The sequence below is a fragment of the Pseudorasbora parva genome, chromosome 1, assembly GCF_024679245.1.
Source record: "Pseudorasbora parva isolate DD20220531a chromosome 1, ASM2467924v1, whole genome shotgun sequence".
In the NCBI taxonomy this organism is placed as follows: Eukaryota; Metazoa; Chordata; class Actinopteri; order Cypriniformes; family Gobionidae; genus Pseudorasbora; species Pseudorasbora parva.
The window spans coordinates 55,702,825-55,723,270 of record NC_090172.1 but is presented as its reverse complement, the minus strand read 5'-3'; the positions used below and the strand labels follow the sequence as shown (position 1 = coordinate 55,723,270).

Sequence of the window (20,446 nt, the reverse complement as noted above, 5' to 3'; positions counted from 1 at the left end):
ATTTTAATCCAAAAATCTTACATATTGTACCTTTAAGTACATTTTACCCCCAGTGTCATTTGCTTCTGCTCCAATGAGTGCTGAAGATGGGTGTTGTTTACTAGAGCCCATATCAGTGGCTGTTACTAAAGCAATGGCATCAAAAGAATGACTCCAGTAAACCTCTCCTGACTGTTTGCCAACAACTATCTGTCAGCTGCACAAAGTATTTTTACCATCTCAGAAACATATTAAGAGCTCCACATTAAGCTCATTGACAGCAATCTATTTGAAAGGCTATGATCAGGAGAATTAATATATAGGAAGCGACAAATCCATATGCTAATATGTGTTGGAAAGTGCTAATGTGAAAGGTGAGTAGTTAAAAGACTGTCACACATTCCTATGCAGCAGTGGGAATGCAAACTTCCATATTAGCTGTAACTCTAGTCAGGTGACATGCTCTCGCAGCAGTGCTCTGAATTAAGACTGACACATGTTTAATCAGTTTAAATCCACTGAACTTATTCATTGCTTATTCCTTACATTGCTGGAATTATAGAAATAGCCTAAAAAAACACTATAAAAATAGATTAATTAGAAAATAGCCGATAATTTGTTTCACAATTTCCTGTAGGCCTACCTGTATCCTGTTATTGCAAAGGTTTAATAAACCGATTAAGTAAAAAAATAATAACAATAATTATGAAAACCAATTAAGAAATCCTTAGAGCAATGAAAAACTGCAAGAATACAAACAAAGAATTTCTTCCAAAAAGTTGGGGACATGTATACACACCACTCCAAAAAAGGGAGCAAAGAGAATCCAGATACATAGGCCTATAAGATCGATGCATACCTCTTTAACTTTATTAGTGATTAACTATTTTAGAGGGAAAGACCACACGTTCTTCCAGGGAATATCATTAAAATAATTACAATCTGGAGGTTAGGCTAATTCTATCTTTCTGAAAGAGTTGACAGAAGGACTTGACAAAAAGCAAATATCTCCTATTACTGTTTCACAGGGATGTGTCAAAGAGAAAGAGAGGGTAAAGTTTCATCTGAGTTTTCTTTAAAAGTGTTGCAGCTCCACAGGTAAGGTATTTAAAGTCAGTGGAACAGGGAAATTAAAGGGAGACATTTGTATAATATTCAAAATAAAGTTGGGGATGTGAAGAATAGGGGAGGAAATAGAAGAGAAGAAATAGTTATGACCAGATTAAGGATAGGTCACAGTAATTTGAATAGCACTCTACATATTATAAGGAAGCATCCAACGGGTTTTTGTGGGTATTGTCAGGTTGCAGAAACTACAGAGCATGTGCTGATGAGTTGCAAACAGTATGATGAACAAAGAAAAGAAATGATGGAAGAATTAGGAAAAGAGACAGGAATGAAGGAAATACTGGAAAGTGGGGCGAATGAACAAAGAAGAGGAAGTTTTTTCATTTTTTTAAGAACGACAGGTCTGATGAAAAGAATATGATGTAATGGATATTACAGGAAAGTGAAACCGGAAGATGGCAGTAGTGCAACACTAATGGATGCAAGCTGCCGTTAAACCCTAAAGAAGAAGAAGAAGAAGGTAAGGTATTTCTAATGCCTAAATGTCCTTACTTGCCCTCACCAACATGGCGAACTGTGGACGTTCCCACGCTGAACGAGTCGCTTTTAAATGACGCAGCACATTACAGCACATGAGATGACAGCCCTACTGCAAAGACAGCAGTTTAGAGGTAGTTTTCTCTTTCATATTTGTAATTCTGCTATTTTAGTATTAAATTATCACTATTTAATGGGCCATTTTGTAAGGTATTTCGCCATGCTCGTTTTATTGTCCCCTTGTGTTTTGCATTGTTTTGATAGTCGGACTCAGAATACAGCTGATGTTTGTGATCTTAGATATCTTAAGCTAACATATTGCATGTTAAATTATAGGGACGTAATAGACACTCAGAGCTTATGATACCACAGGCAAAAGTTACATAAAGGTAAGGTTGTTTTGCCGATAGTGAGCGTTTAATTGAACCGTCTTTGGTAGAAAACGTTTCTAGAGATCACAGTCGCGGTGAAATGCGCATACAATAACCACTGTTGTGTCTAAATCCTAACGGAATTTTGTTACATCGGTGTGTATTTGTTTGAGCACTGCTCGGGATGCTGATTCATCTCTGTGAATTTTTTGCATCAGCTCACTTAAAAGATTCGCCCACGGTTTCGACCGGTGGTACTTGTCATTGAACCATTCTCTTAAAGGGTTAGTTCACCGAAAAATGAAACATCTGTTCTTAATTACTTACCGGTACCCTCATGTCGTTCCTAACCCTTAAGACTTTCATTCATCTTTGGAGCACAAATGAAGATATTTTGATGAAATCAGAGAGTTCTGACCCCTCCATAGACAGCAATTTAATAAACACTTTCAAGGTCCAGAAAGGTAGTAAAGACGTCGTTTAAATCGTCCATGTGACTCCAGTGGTTCAACCGTAATTTTATGAAGCGACGAGACGAAATTGTTTAATAAATTCGTTACTTTTGTTTGTTTTTGGGGACAAAAAGTGTTCTCGTCGCTTTGTCTTACAGGTTTGGATTGACATGAGGGTGAGTAATTAATGACAGCATTTTCATTTGTGGGTGACCTTTCCCTTTAAATGATTCTTTGAAATCGTCTTATTATCCTTCTTTTGAAATCTGCATACATATGGCTCCAAAATATGTTGCAACATATTTGACATTTTTCTTTTTATCAATTGTTGAGTACAGCTTTTTCAAGCCCAACTTAATTATGAATTTCAACCACATCCTTGTTTAGTTTAACTGTATGTTCAGTCATTTGTACACTTTCATAATGGAGATATTTAAATCTAAGTATTTCTCCAGGATCAGATTAAATGGCCAGCGATATGGCCAATGCACCTGCAGTGCAGGAGAGGAGCCATGAATGTGCTAACGATGAAAGTCCATCTACAAAGGATGAAAATGAATCCGAACAGACTGGAGAAACTGAAACACTGTCTAAAAGACAACGCAAGAGACTTCTTAAGCATCAACAATGGGAAGAACAGAGAGAACTGCGCAAGTAGGCTGTTTTTTCTTAATATTTTTTATATACACTTATAGTTTTTATTCATATTCTGAATGAGCTTTTATTTTAATTTATTTCCGTTTTAGTAATAATTTTAGTGCATGTGAAATAGTACTTATTTCAGCTTAATAATTTTTAATAGTTTTAGTCAACAATAACAACAATGCAAGTGACCATTCAAAATGATGAAACGCATGGCAAAACTGTTTGCTCCACTAATACATGGTTAAGTGGCTAAGGCTGATGGTATTATATTTAATAAGAGAGTCATTCTATAGTTTAGGGTACATTTCACATCAGCAAAAAAGTGTAAAAACAATAAGCTTTTTAAATAAAACAACTATTGGTTTCAATACATTTTATCAGTGTAACTTATCTGCTAGTTGCAAAATGCCATTTTAATATTACAAAAAAAAAACGTTTTCCCTGGTGAGCTTGTCAACTGTTACGGACAAACTGTATGCCACTATACACACTGATCAAGTGCTGCGCTTTAAGTGACTCAAATAATCAGTGGTTTTGGTCTATTCTGCCATATGTACAGTGATTATTATAAAATATTTCTAATATTTTTTATTTATTTGTTATGCATATAATTGTGTCAAATTCCCAGCATTGTCACTAAGAACAAGAGCTTTTTTCCATAATTCATAAATCTAATTAAAAGATAATTTTAAGAATGTCATGCAATACTCCAGTCTTATGTGGAAGTAAACTACACACTGAAATAATATCAAAAACAGCAGTCTGGATATTTAAAATGTACAAAATCAAAACATAGTTCACAATAATAGTAACATGGTTGACAATTTCACAATTTTGTATCATAATTTTAATGGCAGACCTTGTCTGGCCAACCCAATAATTTTCTTGATCAGGTTAAACTCACATTTGAATATATATTTTAATTTAAATCATGAAAATGATTGCAAACCATAACAATGTGACCAACATAGTTGACAGGCAATTAATATACTCCTTGACAATAAGTAATTCGAGATAAAATATTGAATAATTAAAATTAAAATAATGTGTTAAAAATGTCTGCCGCAGAAGAAAATGACATGGTCACATGGCTTTGGAATAAACCATTTTTGTTTTGTTTTCATGGGGTGTTTTGTTGGTAGCATAACTAAAATAATTTTTGCAATGGGGAAAAAAAAAAAAAAAGAAAAAAAAAGGAATTTTTGCGTTAATAAAATTAAATATTTTCTTATTTGAAAGAAAATGAGTCTAAGTTGTTTAGATTGTAGAAATAAATGTAATCTAGTTAATCCTGACTTTTTCCATTATTTTAAGATCCACTCACTTCAAAAAGCAGGTATTGAAGTGAATTTCAAGTACACAGAAAAACAGTACATATACAGTAATATTGTTCTGAGATTATAGTGTATGTTATCTTAATGGATAAAATAGGATGTTTCTGAAGAAACTTATTAGGAAAATTTAATTGTCCTTTGTCATAGTGATGTTGGAGTTTAATGTGTTCTTTATATACCGTATATTATATTTTTATATTAATGTCCCCCACCCGGATGTACAGACAGAAGCGGAAAGAGAGAAAGCAGCAGAGGAAACTCGAGAGACAAACACAGGTGGACGACGGAGTGGAGTGGACGGGAAAGAAGCGTTTGCGCCGGTCGGCAGAGCCCAGCTCTCTCAGACTGGTCATAGACTGCAGCTTTGATAACCTCATGGTGCTCAAGGTAAGCTCTGCCCCTTCGCAAAAACATCAGGAAAAGGCATCTTACAACCTCCTTTGCTCACTGTCATAATGCAATCTAGCTGTTGCGCTGAAAAATCTTGTTGGAAGGTACTTTAAACCAAATTTAACAAAGCTTGCACATTTATTTCTTCTTGTGTAGGATGTAAAGAAACTTCACAAGCAGATTCAGAGGTGCTATGCTGAGAACAGACGCACCCTCCATCCTGCACAGGCATGTTTCCTTCATATATACTGACAATGGGATCTTTAAAATCAAACTTAAAGCCTCAACAGCCTTTTCATGTTCACAGTTTTACCTTACAAGTCATGGCGGTCAGTTAAAGCAAATCATGGATGAAATTAACAAAGGCTGGGTCAACTGGAAGGTAAGGTGTGAAATGACACTACTAAAACTACTTGCACTAATAAATAGGTATTATTTATTTTGCTCACATTTTTGTATAGTCATCTGGGAGTAAATGTCATTTGATGTTGGAAAACTGCTTTTAGCTGCATACATTTTAGCAATATTAAAAACATTTGAAAATTATATAATTTTAATCATTTTATACAAGCAAATAATATAAACATTTTACAAAAAAACGAGTGGTTCATTCAAAAATCCTTAAGATCTTACCGCCATGCTGTGGAAATACAAACCTGAAGAAAAGGGCTGAAAAGAGGCGGGCCTACATAAGGTCTTTGAGTATAGTTGATGAATAAATGTTGGATAATGGACAGCTATGCTTTTAACACGTGGAAATTTTAATGTGGTGTAGGATGTCCATGTCAAGCCTGAAGCGTTTCATGATATCCTGAGCAAGGACGACCTCGTCTACCTCACGTCTGATTCCCCCAATGTGCTGCAAGAGCTGGATGAAGCCAAAGCCTATGTGATTGGAGGTCTGGTGGACCACAACCACCATAAGGTTAGTGGCTTGTTACAGTTAGAACTGAGAAAGGAAATTCACCTTAAGTCAGTAAAATGACTATTTGTGTAAAGTACATAGCACTGCTCGATCTCCTGACAGTTACAGAAAGTCATTTCACAGGCCCGGCTTGCAAAGTGATTTTATTCTGAGCTGAATAAAGGGTTGCACTTGTCATACGTTTTTATTTTTACCTTGAAGTCATTACAAGCTCTTGGTTTTGTGTAATTTGTGTTGCTTTATGACAGGGAATCACATTTGATCGAGCCCAAGAGCTTGGCATTGCTCATGCTCAGCTTCCACTGGGCAGTTTCGTCAAGATGAATAGCCGCAAGGTGCTGGCTGTCAATCATGGTGAGATGCCATTTCTTACATTTCTCTCTAGGCCCTGTTTACACGTCTCTTTTGTCCACTTTCAACCATTTCTGATTTCTTCGAGGGGAGGGTCTGTGGGTGGGTAAATGTATGGGCTTTTCCGATCTTTTGGTCTAGTGGACGAAATAAGCTCATGCAATTTACATACAAACATGCCTGGAGAAGACAGAAAAACATACCTAGAGCATCAGCTTTAGCTTCTGTCTGACAGCCGCAAGACCACTGAATGCTGTGAGTGTGTGTTAGAAATCAGGAATGGTCAGAGAACATTGGGTCAAACCAAACTTGGGTCTTCAGCGGGCAAAGATTAAATCCTGTCTGGCTAGCATGTTTCCCATAATGTTTATGCATTTGAGTCTTTTCGAGCACATTTGACCACATGAGCATTTACACTACTACGCAAGAAATCCGGTCGAATGTGTTTTTAACTACCTCTAGAAGTGGTAAAAAGTTTTAGATCCCATTTACACATGTATTTAGATCTTTCCGCTTGTGATCGGATTGACAGAAATGCTTCTTAATGCCATGTGTGAACAGATATCCATTCAAATGACACTTTTCTTCTGTATTGTATGGAAGCTTCTGCCACAAAATATAAAGGCAATTGCAACTTTTTATCTCACAATTCTGACTTTTTGTCTTGCAATTTGGACATTATTACTTACAATTATATATTGTGAGCTGACTTTTTCCCTCAGAATTGAGATATAGGGCCCTATCATACACCTGGCACAATGTGACACAAGGCACAACACAGTTATCATTTCCACATCCAGCGCCATGTTGTTTAAATGCACTCACGGCCATCTGTTCACCCATGGGTGTCCTGGTCTGAAAGCGAGATGTGTTCAGGCGCATTGTTGGCGTGCTGCTTTTGTAAGGCAACTGAAAATGACTGTGCCACTGACCAGGGCTGGACTGGGGCTAAAATTCGGCTCTGGCATACCCAGCACATCCGGCCCATGAGTTCCCCGTGAATGTTTTTGCTGGGCTTGGGGCCTTAAATTGGAGTATATGAATAAAACTAGGACAAGGACAAATAATGATAGATATTATCGAATTTGCTGCAAATACAGTTAAACTTAATATTGCTTTTTTTGTCACACAGAAATGCCCTTGGCAGTAAAGCACTGATGATTTTGAGCTAGGATGCAGTGAAGTAAATTTACTTCTTTTAAATGCTGTCATCATTTACTCACTCTCGTGTCTTTCCAAACCTGCATGACTTCTGGGAAACACAAAATAAGATGCTTTGAAGAATGTTGGCAACCGAGCCATTTTGTTTAGGCTACCTTTTGAATATTGTATGAACAAAAAAAAAAACACTCAAATTATTTTATTTAATGCTACACAGAAATAAATAAATTTAGGTTTGGAGTGACATTACGGTGAGTAAATGATCACATTTTTGGGTTGAACAATCATATTTTTCAAAAGTTAACACATCATTTAAGTAAGACACTGATATCTATCTTTCACGAGGCTATTTAATTTCAATAAATCTATTAAAAAAAGTTAATAAAACTTTTAAAGAGGAAAAAAAGCTTTGTCCTTAATTCATGGGATCCAGACTTTAAAACTGTTTTAAAGTGCCGTATAGAGCGTAAAAAAAAAATATGGAGGGGAGGTCTCGCGCTTCGGCTTGTCAATTCAGAAGACAAACCAATGGGCCGCTGTCGCTGCATGTTGTCAGTGGTACAAAATAAAATAATAAGCACTTCCGGCCCCAAAGTGCGTCGGCCCACCGGGCAAATGCCCGGTATGCCAGATTACCAGTCCAGCCCTGCCACTGACCAACAAAAAGCTGCTCTAAAGTCAAAATCACAGTATTTTTTAATTTCTGTTATTTTAAAGTCCTCATAAAATCAAAATCGATCTTATTTACTTTGTTAGCACATATTACAGGTTTTAGGGTGAACAATTAATCTGTGCAAGTTAATACACAGAGGAAAAATGTGTTTGCCGTGGTAATCTTAAATCAAAATCTGAAAAGTTACTTCAGGTCTGTTAATGGCGTTCCTTCTCAGCTGATGTCAGTTTAACGGCTTGCGGTATAAAATGCGTAACCACTCTCCTCAACAGTTAGTCTTGTATGAGCGAGAGATGGAGAGGAGGAGCGCTGACGTAAAACTCTGCCCTCTGTTCAATATTCAGTTTCACTTGGAAAAATGTCACAGCACTGAAGAACTCACTCGCTACTTCCGGTTCACTGTGACTTTAAGGGCGTGTTAGTAATATATGCCTATAGGCGGGTGCACAACATGCATACACTCTGCCTATTTCACACACAGGGATGTACAGCAGCACACAAACATTTTTAAATATAAAAAACAAAAGGATTCCTCTGTGAAGCGTTCAGTCTTTCCACTCAAATTCCACCATGTAAATAGCAAATCCGCCATGGAGCAAGTGCAGCTGGCTTTTAAGGGGAATGAGAGATGAGATTGGTTTATTGCACGTTACGCCCAAAACACACCCATGACTCTATTAAGAGACTAGATACAACCCTTTTAGACCATGTTCCTGGCACGCTGACCATTTTTTCCGTCGTTAAACTAGCAAAAGTGGATTCAGACATCCTAAGTGCACCTGCGCCATACGCTTCAGACCATGTGCTCAAAGCGTTAAATTAGGGTCCATAAACTGTAAAGTCCTAATTCCAAGATAAAAGCTTTTAAACAATTCTGATATAAAAATAGATGTAAACAACTGCAAGGAAAAACAGTCAGAATTATGATATGTTGAGTTGCAATAAAAAAAAATAAAAAAGGATTCCGTGGTGGAAACGAGCTTCAATGGGAATATAATACTTGTACGTTTCCTGATAAAAATTAACCAATCATTTTCCCTCCTGCTGCAGTTTTTGAGATCATCCTAGCATTCCTGGAGAAACGAGATTGGCAGGAAGCTTTCTTTACTGTTCTGCCGCAGAGGAAGGGAGCCGTGCCAGTGGGCCAAGAGAACAAGCTCGAAGAGGGCAATGATGAGGAAGACTCCGATGAAGACTCAGACACAGAACATCCCACCTCGGAAAAAGGAACGGACTCAAAGGACCAATCAGATAGCAAACACGAAGAGCACAAACCTCTGCTAAACCAATCAGACTCCAGCGAGCGAAACACAGCATAGAAAGGCGTAACATATTTATGCCGATTAATTATTTTGTTGCAAATTTTTAATTGCTTGTTTTCTGATGTTTTTCCTTTCAGTCTCAGTTTGAGGTTTGAGATGCTTTGTGCAAAGGTTTGGACTTAAAGGTGTTTTTGTTGAAACATATTTCATGGAAAAAAAGAGATTTTTTTTTTTTAGGTTTTTTTTTTTTTGCTCAATTTTTTCCATTAAAATCCATGAAAACAAAAATTGTATATCTTGTTAAAAGAAATAAACAATGACAATATACTTGTTTTAGAACAATGAGCCTTTTGTTCATTGTAAACCTTTGATAACTTTCTTTGACCAGCTAATATTTTTATCCTATAAAGTATAGATTTGCTATGTTGTCTAAAATTGTATTCCTCTAATGAAAAGGATAAAGTGACTAAATATTGGTTTTGTTTTTTTGAATATCTTGAGAAACAGAATCTGCGTATAAGCTGTTTTTGCTGTTCTGCCACAGTGGGATTTGTACCTGTGGGCCAAAAGAACAAGCTCGGACACGGCAAGACTCAGATGTAAGCCACCCAACTCCAGAAAAGAAAAAAGACCAATCAGACAGCAAAAAGGAGGTACACAAAATTCTGTTGAAATGACCAGATTCCAGTGGGAGGAATCTAACAGTTAGGTCAACTTGATATTCAGTCTTTTATTTTGCGTGTTCTGTTTAAGTTTAATGAAATCTCACATGAGTTGAGAGGCTTGTGCTGGAATTTGATACGAAATGTTCCTTTATCAGTCTCAGAGTTTCAAATCAAAATGTTTAATTAAGTTCATAATACATATAAATATAGTCTACATGCATACATACTATATATTTTTATATATTTTTATTGTAATTATCTGCATAAAAATGTCTAAAGATTATATGGGCTAATCAGTATTGGGGAAAGTTACTTTTTAAGAGTAATGTTATAATATAGCTTTACTCCCTAAAAAGTACTTTTCATTGAAAGTAATCATTTGCATTAATTGTGCTTTACTTTTTCTCACTTGGACTGGGCTTGTTTGTTTTTGGTTAAAAAAAATAGTGATATGAAAAAAAAATGTAAGCCTGCATAGTAGATGGATCATCTCGCTCAAACCTTTCAGCTGTGCTGCCATTCTGGATCACATAATTGAATCATCAAAGGTCAGCCCCAAAGACATTACTTCATAGAGTGAGATTAAATACATAAAGTATATTTGTATTATTTAGCATTCAATTGTTGCAGGTGTGTGTAATATTCTGAGTTTGCATTTCACTGTTTTTATTCATTTTGAAGAGTACTAAATCTGTTTTTGTGAAAGTGAGATGAGTAAATGCATGTTACATGATTTGATTAATTTTTGCAAGTAACATTACTTTCACATTTACAACAAAATGTTAAATAATGTGTTACTTGAAAAACTAATGTAATGCTCACATTACTTGTAACACTGCAGCTAAATGTAGAGGACGTTAGTTGAATGTCTAGAGTTGAATATTAAAATATTGATGAATGTGAATCACTCATAAAACTGTAAACATCCTTCACAGTTGTTGAAGCAGTGTTATATATGAAAACTACTCACATTGTCCTCTAGATGTCACTATACACATACACTTGGTTTAATCAAATCAACTAAAACTGTTAGTTTCATTAAATTAAAAATAAATAGCGTCCAGTTATTTATTCAGGTCAATTTTTCTCTTTTTTTTAAACAATAAATCTTGATTTTTTTTTTCCTCTCCAAGTTTTTCAAAAGTTCTTAAATAAATCTTTGGAACGCTATTCCGTTGAACTCGGGAAAAGTGCCCGGGGCTTTAACTGTTTTCGGGAGGCAGAACAGGTTTACGGTTTTGGTGCTCGCTTTCTTTTGGGCCAGGAATGCAACCAGATACATGACAGTTCAGGTTAGATTCAAGATAAATAGCCATGTAGCCATTTAGGATTAATCAGATATTATGTCTAATAGTTCATCCAGCTGGATCTGGTTTGATTCTTCAAATCTTATTGCATGCTTTCACAGAGGCATAGGTTAAGCCAGGATTAGGCCATACTTCATTAGGACAATAAAAACATGCCGTAGAAAAAAACATTACAGGTGTGCATCTTGAGACAAAACAACGGCACTGAAATATTTTAAGATAAGTTGCTTTCAGTTAAAGCAGCTCAAACATGCTCTTTAAGCCTTTTCTGTAAAACCTGGGGTATTTGCTGAACAGATATAAGGGCAGACAGGATCATTCATTTTAAGGTAAAACTATAAATTAGGATCATTATTTGTTCTAAGTTTTAAAAATCCGTTTAGCATTCTATTATTTTTTACACCCAGTGTAGTAGTAATGACTGGGTTCAGTCACTGGTCTTTTGCAGACTGAACTTGTTTTTGACAAAACGTTAGGGGAATGATCTCCAGGCATCCAGGTGAGCTCGACCATTAAAGATCCCAAGCGATTAAGCAATTACAGAATATTAAACCAGTAGCTAGATTGAATCATCCGATTGGGAAGAAACACCCGGATTAAAAACTGGAAAGTTGAGTTCAGCAGTGCGCGTAAGAACATGTGCGCGACTGCGCAATGCAGACTGCCTTTTCCAACAGGTGCCTTTCCTGAGAGTTTCCCTCTCTCAGAGCTATTTCACGCATTCTCAAACCGAACGTCAGATGAAGAATAATGGAAATACTCTGCTTTTTCTCAACATGTCGTAGAATTTTAAATAACACGAAAACACCCTGAACTGGAGTAAAACTTTCGTGCGCTCCCAAGAGGATTTACGCATGGAGAAACGCTCACTTCTACGGATAAAATCCATAAACGTTCTTTTAATTGATGTCGTTTCCTTTTTTTTGTAGGCTACTTCAAATGAATTAATCGATATATCTGAGTGATTTCGTTTTTTCTGCACTGGATCTTCATATATGGGAGTCTATGGGAATCGGATCGATTGGGAATACAACTAGCTCTTGACAGGGACACTGTTTTTATCTATTAATAATGATCATCACATTGAGATAACTGATAACTTGGGCTCAGGTGAAGGTCTCAACTGGAGGACGATGAAGACAGTTTCATATATTCTTGCTGCGATGATCTTCTGGAACTCAGGTGAGCCGTTTCACACGGGCTATGATAAATACATTTGTAAACAGTTTATTTTAAAACGGATTTGGAGTCTTTTGCAGGATTTGGAGTTACTTTTGCAGGATTTGGAGTCGAGGGTTTTGGAAAAGAACTTAACAACATGTTACGGTTGACTAATATTACAAGAAGAACTGGTTTCTTATGACAAACTGAGTGTGATTCAGTGTGACAGACAGGCGCTCCCTGCTGACGCGTGCGCGCGCACACACCGTGTTACACGCAGAGTCTTAAGGAGTGTTTTCTGGATTGATGAAGTTGTGAGAATAAGGGTGTGATGAATCTGAGGGTGTTGCCAACGTAACTTACATATTTGAGCATTTCCCCGAAGTAGGAGTTATTCATACAGCTGTGCAAGTGTGTTAATTGAGGTGTCACTGGATCTGAGCATGTGATGAATACATTAACGCAGTGTCTACACTAGACGCGAGTGGCGAGACGCGACAAAAGCAAAGGGAAACCATTCAAATAATGAGACGCGACACGACAAATTACCCGTTCGATTTTTTACGTACTCCAAGCACTCGCGGTATTTCTGATACACGGTCGCGTTGTCGTGTCCATTGGAGAGACATTCTTGAATCACCATACATTGCTGGCCCTGAATCAACGTCCCTACAGTCATCATGAGTTATTTGATGTTAGAGTTTAGGGTCAGGATTAGGGTTAGGACCGTGGATAATATTCCAGTCAAACAATTGTTTTGAGTTTTGAGACTAATATTGTTTTTTATGATCATTTTGTTCATTGTTATAGATTATGACCAATTTCTTAACGCTTGGTATATTGAGCTGTTAATAACAATAAACATTCAGAACCAGTTTTAATTGTGTCTGACACAATGGCTAATTTATCGTCATAGCCTTCAATAATACAAACAAACTGAGTTGTTAAAGGGACAGTGTGTAAGAATTTTGGATTAGAACATCCAAAAATCACTAGAACAATGTTGTATATTTTGTTGACTTGTATACTTACATTATCCCAAATGTTTCCAAGAATGTTAAAATCCAGAGAAATAAGCCATTTTAACCAGGACATGGACCATAATGGCATCATATGTCATTCATATGTATATCAATGACATCATACCCATGTTAACCTCGGTTTTCAGTTATTTTGAAACCATGGAAACACCAAAGACGCTTTAATATATCATGTGTTTTATTGAGCAACTGTTTGAATACATTCACCGACAGAAAACTAATAATTTTTATGTAGCTCAGCACAGTTAGTCTTACTGTTTAAATCTTATTTTCTTGATTTATCGCAAGTATCACAGTTTTACCATGCCTAATATGGACCTCATCGTCTCATAGATAAACCATGCTGTGTTACCCCACATACACATGAACGGAAGAAACGTTAGTGGTCGTCTGTGGCATAATGAAAGTGTGCTCTCGAGCCGTGGGTAAGCCCCACCCCTGCTTCATACTACAGTAACGTTAATAAATCTTTAATACATAAGCTCATCCCTGAATATGGTATGAAAATGATTTCTGCCAGAGTCCCATCAGATTCTTTTCCACTGGCTGTAGAGGTGAAGACGACAACTCCCATGATTTCTCAAAATCAAGGCATCATCAAGCTACGCCTTTGTTTTGAATAAGCGACCTCTAACGGCGAAATTACATATTGTGCCTTTAATGCTATTATACATATAGAATGCAACATTATTTTGTCATCTAGATGGTTGCTAAAATAAAAATGTAAGTAATTTAAAAATACATTAAATATATGTTGTTTTTTGTTATACTATAGAAATTCAACAAATTATACAATATATCAGTTGACCTTATATTTAAGAACCGATTACTGATTAATAACGTGTTAATATTAGTAGAAATATCAGTAACACATATTTTCAAAAAGGCCAGTTTCCGAGTTTCAAAGATGAACAAAAGTGTTACAGGTTTGGAACGGCACAAGGGTGAGTATTGAGGGAAAACCGTGCTGCCTAATCTAAAGTGTTACCAAAATCAAATAATTTAGGTAAATTAGGTCTATCTCTGCAATTATTGCCCCTGATTTAAGGAGAGTATAAGTCAACAAATGGCAACAATTATAAGGATGCTGACTCAGAAACATGTCATACTGGGGTAAATCATGTTGAATGAATGAGTGACAGAGGATGTCAACAAGCACATGTCTGGTAGGCTGAATTGTCATTGCTGTTCATTGATGTAATCCTAGTCTTGGCAAATTGGACAACTGACTGTTGTATTTTCACTGTCAAGGATCTGAGCTACTGACACAAAGTTCAATCCAGAGAGTGACTCAGAAAACTAAAGAATTAAACTATTTAAGAAACTAGAGAAGCTATTAAGTGTAGAGTTAATTGAACTTTTATATTTATTTTCCACTTTTTCGAACTGCACAGTAACAATAAACAATGTATTTCTTATTCTTACATTGGCCAATCAACATGCTTGACATCATTGTATGTACTATATATTTATTCATTTTTAATATTTATTTAAAAAAAACTACAAATACCAATCAGGTAAAGTGAATATCACTGATTATCTCTTCATCACAGCACCTGTTAGTGGGTGGGATATATTAGGCAGCAAGTGAACATTTTGTCCTCAAAGTTGACGTGTTAGAAGCAGGAAAAATGGGCAAGTGTAAGGATTTGAGCGAGTTTGACAAGAGCCAAATTGTGATGGCTAGATGACTGGGTCAGAGCATCTCCAAATCTGCAGCTCTTGTAAGGTGTTCCTGGTCTGCAGTATTGGTGAACTGGCAACAGGTTCATGGGCGGCCAAGGCTCATAGATGCACATGGGTAGCGAAGGCTGGCTCATATGGTCCCATCAAACAGACGAGCTACTGTAGCTCAAATTGTTTAGGAACTTAATGCTGTTTCTGATAGAAAGGTGTCAGAATACACAGTGCATCGCTGTTAGTTGTGTATATGGGGCTGCATAGCCGCAGACCAGTCAGAGTGCCCATGATGACCCCTGTCCATCGCCCAAAGTGTCAACAGTGGGATTGTGAGCATCAGATCTGGACCACTGAAAATGTAGCCTGGTCTGGTGAATCAAATTTTATTTTAAAACTTGTGGATGGCCAGGTGCGTGTGCGTCGCTTACCTGGGAAACACATGGCACTTTGGGAAGCAGGCAAGCCGGTGGAGACAGTGTGATGCTTTGGACAATGTTCTGCTGGGAAACCTTGAGTCCTGCCATCCATGTGGATGGAAGCGTGTGTGTGTGTGCTTGTGTGTCTGTTCAATAGGGTGCAAAAAACTAATATATATATATATACACACACACACAGACAGACATTATATAAACACAAGATGCAATTAATCATGATTAATCGATTTGACAGCACTGATTTTGCATCTAAATGTCAGATTAGCTAGTAAGTAGTTCAGCTTTTATTCACTCAGCTTTGGATGTTATGTGTTGAATTGAGTGTTTGCTTATGCTTGTCTGCCACCCAAAAGTAATTAGCCCTGAGACACATAACGAGTTGAGCAGCATATCTTCCTTTCGTCCACAAACGCTCTTCCAGACATCTGTTTGTCTCTCACCCCTCTTCCTTTTTCTTATTTTGCTATCCATATCGATTCCCATGTCTGCTTCTCCTCTCTGTTCTCGGTGCCAGTTCAATAGGGTGTTAAAAAATGAAAGGTTCATGTTACAGCCATTTTGAAGGTAACAGATGACTTCAGCCAATGTGGCCCAACTTTCCCTTTACTGCAGATATATTTCATGCAGGTATATGTCTATCAGAGGTGTTATTTCTATTCTTTTTAAAGCCTTACATGAACCGCCTTAAGCTGTATGATATGGCATATATTTATTTTTTCTTTTCTTTTTTGGTCTGGCCCTTTAGTATGGCCTTATCTGCTATTCAGTATGTGTTGCAACAGCTATGAGTTCAACAAGGAAATAAACTTGCTGTGGTGAATTTTTCTTAACATTAAATGCCACACAGAGCAAAAATACAATATGTAAAAGCATAAGTCATTAATATACACATGTGTCTAATTCAAGGATGTTGTCAGTTAACAAAGCTGCCAGGGGGAGGAAACAGAACTTCAAAAAGTTAATTAAATTTCAATGAATAATTAAACATTTTATATATAATATTGTATATAACATGAACGAACACACACACACACACACACACACACACACACACACACACACACACACACATATAATACAGATACACTGTAAAAAATTATATGTTCAATAAGTTATGACAACATATGTTTTTACATTGTTTTAACTCATCAAAATAAGTTAAGAAACGTTAAACTTGTTTTTATTAGTTATACAAGAAGTTACTCAAGTCAGTTTAACATAATTTAAGTTGAAATAACTTAAACATCCAAGTCGATTGTACTGCAAAAGTTCAAAATTTGTCTTTCTTTTTTACAGTGTACACGTACGTGTGTGTGTGTGTGTGTGTGTGTGTGTGTGTGTGTGTGTGTGTGTGTGTGTGTGTGCACTGTAAAAAAATTTGGTTGGTTTAACTTAAAAAAGTAAGTAATTGCCTTAAAATTTTGAGTTTATTGAAATTAAAAATTTGAGTTGATACAATGAAGGAAATTTGTTTAATAAATAGAAACTCAAAATATTTTTGTATCTGAACCACATAAAAATTTTGATAAATCATGAAAATAGCACTATTTAGCATGTTTCACTGCATCATCAGAAATAAAACACACACAATTACCCAATATGCTCACAAAATCTTTTAATAATATTTTAATAAAGGTTGTCGAATCTCAAAAAATGTTCATTGATTTAATTCAAAATTTCAATTTCAATGAACTCAAAATTTTAAGGCAACCAGTCTAAATAATTTGTGTGTCTACCAGCTACTTCTTTTGCTCGTAGTGGTTGGTATAAATTCAACAAGGTGCTGGAAATATTGCTCAGAGATTTTGGTCCACATTGATCTGATATAATCACGCAGTTGCTTTACATTTGTCAGATGCGCATCCATGATGCAAATCTGTTCCACCGCATGCCAAAGCTGCTCTACTGGATTGACATCTGTAGACTGTGGAGGCCATTCGAGTTTAGTGAACTCATGTTCAAGCAAACAGTTTGAGATTATTTGAGCTTTGTGGCTGTTATCATGCTGGAAGAAGCCATCAGAAGATGGTCCACTGTGCTCATAAAGGGATGCAAATGGTCAGCAGCAATACTCAGGAAGGCTGTGGCATTTAAACAATGCTTCATTGGTACTAAGAGACCTGAATTGTGCTAAGAAAATATGCATTCAGAGATGCTCTTCTGCAGACCACGGTTGTAACGAGTGCTGATTTGAATGACTGTTGTCTTCAGATGAACCAGTCTAACCTTTCTCCTCTGACCTCTGGCTGCTCATTGGATATTTATTCTTTTTCAGACCATTATCTGTTGTGTGTGAAAATCCCAGTAGATCAGAAGTTTCTGAAATACTCTGATCAGCCCGTCTGACAACCATGCCGCTTAAATCATCTTTCTTCCTCATTCTGATGCTCAGTTTCAACTTCAGTGGATCGCATGTCTACATGCACTGAGTTGCTGCCATGTGATTGGCTAATTAGATATTTGCGTTAACGAGCAGCTGAACAGATTTACTTAAAGTGGCCTGTGTGTGTGTCCTGATAAACCCTACATTTTGGGGACAAAAACAGTGCAGGTGTGTGTCAATCCTTATTGCATCAAATGTTTCCATGCATTTCTAACCAAGCAGACTCTTTCTGAGTGTAGGTCCATTAGTATTGGTGTTCCTCAGGGGTGTGTATGTTCACCATTCTTATCTACACGGTACACTGATGAATACAGGAGTCACCATCCTGGGAATATTGTTGTGAAATTCTCAGATGATTCTGCCATTCTTGGTCTTCTGTATAAGGGTATGGACATTATGGACATTATACCACAAAGATCGCTAACTTTATTACGTGGAGTAAATAACTTTAACTCATAGTTAATGTTAGGAAAACAGAGGAAATTATTTTTGATTCCAAATTAGTAGGCAACCTCTTGATTTCCTATCGTGATCAACAGCGAGCCCATCAGACAGGTCGCTTCATACAAATACTTAGGTTTCCTTATTGATGACAAACTTTCATGGAGGGTGCATGTGGGGAATCTTTGTCGAAAGGTCCAACATTTGTTTTTGTTTTTTGCGGAGGCTCAGGCTGTTTGGAGTTGCTCAGAGGGTCATCTTACTGTATAGTATAGCAGTCTGGTTCGGTAATTTGACTGTTACTCTTAGATCTCAGTTAAACCGTTGGTGTGTAAAGTGGTTGGTCCGGGGGTTTACCCAATCTTCAGTCTATATTCAACAAATTAATTTTTAAACAGGCAAAGAAAATGACTTTAGACCCTTCTCATGTGCTTTATCCAGAATTTGAACAACTTCCATCTGGTCAAAGTTTTCGTACTCAAGGCTCAGATATAACCGCTATAGGACTTGTTTTGTTCCTCTGGCTACAAGGTTGTTAAACTCTAGTTCAAAGGAGACAAATGTGTGGTTTAGGTATCTTATTATGCAGCTTACATGTATTGCCTGAATCAATTTCCCCTTCAAAAATTGACAAATAAAGTATTAAGTAGGGCTGTAACGATACACCAAACCCACGATTCGGTTCGTATCACGATTTTTGACCCACGGTACGATACAAACCTCGATATGGGGGGGACAAAACAGTTTTATTCTGTACAGTATTCTGTAGCCTATTTTGCCGTCAATACCATATATCTGTATGGTCAATAGGCTACTGCCGACGTTTTCTTTGCGGTACCAATAGGCAATATATATTTAACATGAAGTATAGGGCCTCCTGTACATCAATACCAACAGAAGCGCCGCGTCAGACACGCTTCTGGTGTGCAAAGAAAGAGAAAACGCCACGCAGCCGCCCCGCGGATGACACGCAACAGAAACGCCACGCTCACACCACGTTGCCAGCCGGTTGGGGAAGCTTCTTGAAACACTTACGGCAAATTGTGTGGGTCTTGTCAACTACACGATTGCCATCCTTGTTCTCCACCGGGTAGCTGAAATGATGCCATACTGCTGACTTAAAAGTTGGACCTGGACAGGAAGGATAATTCTGGCAGTTGGAAGGGGTGTGTCGCGATTCTGCCTTCTCACATCGCGATACAGGTTCGTGGACCTGCGTATTGCGATTTCGATTTCATATTGCATATCGTTACAGCCCTAGTATTAAGTAATTTAAATGTCCCCATAAAGATGGCAATGTAGGAAATCCTCGTCCTTGTGGGGACATGTTTTTGGGAAAACAGCTTATAAATCATACTAAATTGTTTTTTGAATATGTAAAAATGCAGAAAGTTTTCTTTGATGGGTAGGGTTTGTGTCAATATACATATAATATACAGTTTGTACAGTATAAAAGTCATGATGTCTATAGAAAGTATGGAAAAAAATTGTGTGTGTCACATAATGAAGTAAAACATATGTAGTCACACATTATATAATCACTTCCACTGTTTATGGTAAAAATATTAATATTAAAATGATGCATTTTCCAACCAAAGTATATAACATATTTATCAAAGAACTTCCAACATGGCTCATTTGAAGTTTTTAATTGGTTTCTTTTACCATATTGCTTTTGGCAGAATTTTGTTAAAGCATCTGACCATGTCTAACAGCACTAACATACTCATCTTTCTCTCTTTTAGCAGCCTGTGTAAGTGGAGAAAATGAATCGTTTCTAGAGCCCTCTAAGACCCCCTGGGAACTGCAGTCTTTGGCTGAGGAGGAAACGCGCTTACCCTGTCGATTCAATGTATCGAACAGACACATTCAAGTGGTGCAGGTGACGTGGATTCGAAGGAGCTCAAATGGAGCTGAAGAACAGATCATCACTGCTCATTTCAGAGAAGGACAGACAGGTACAGAAAACTTTTCTTTTGTCTTTTACATCACAGATATCATCTTAAATTGTTAGATATTTTTGTAACATAATACACCCTTTCCTTTTACTATCATCATTATCATCAAAGGACCCCCCCCCCAACACACACACACACACACACACACACACAAATGATCATTAAATCATTAAAATGACAGTAGTGCCTCAGAGGGTTCATGTTTCAAAATATGACAATCCATTTAAAA

At 36.9% G+C, this 20,446-nt stretch overlaps 2 protein-coding genes across 4 annotated transcripts in view; both read left to right on the top strand.

Moving 5' to 3' along the window:
- The first annotated feature begins 1,601 nt into the window (after window positions 1-1,601).
- On the top strand, window positions 1,602-10,807 carry trmt10a (tRNA methyltransferase 10A). Of its 2 annotated transcripts, XM_067451997.1 has the most exons (8): window positions 1,602-1,718; window positions 2,863-3,061; window positions 4,611-4,773; window positions 4,933-5,004; window positions 5,084-5,158; window positions 5,552-5,701; window positions 5,950-6,055; window positions 8,937-10,806. In XM_067451997.1, exons 2-8 carry the CDS (start codon window positions 2,874-2,876, stop codon window positions 9,203-9,205), a joined length of 1,023 nt encoding a protein of 340 aa, XP_067308098.1. In that variant the 5' UTR covers window positions 1,602-1,718; window positions 2,863-2,873; the 3' UTR covers window positions 9,206-10,806. The 2 variants fall into 2 exon arrangements, with proteins under 2 accessions (XP_067308098.1, XP_067308099.1); XM_067451998.1 differs by lacking the exon at window positions 1,602-1,718 and having other exon boundaries at window positions 8,937-10,807.
- A 986-nt stretch (window positions 10,808-11,793) lies between these two features.
- Window positions 11,794-20,446, top strand: part of LOC137078182 (nectin-4-like) — a 38,758-nt gene continuing 30,105 nt past the window's right edge. Inside the window, exons 1-2 of one of the 2 annotated variants that reach the window (XM_067445303.1) lie at window positions 11,794-12,302; window positions 20,008-20,217. In XM_067445303.1, the coding sequence (XP_067301404.1) occupies window positions 12,254-12,302; window positions 20,008-20,217 (259 nt within the window). In that variant the 5' untranslated portion in view covers window positions 11,794-12,253. Of the gene's footprint in view, window positions 12,303-20,004; window positions 20,218-20,446 lie in introns of both variants that reach the window. The other variant, XM_067445298.1, reaches the window with a different exon arrangement.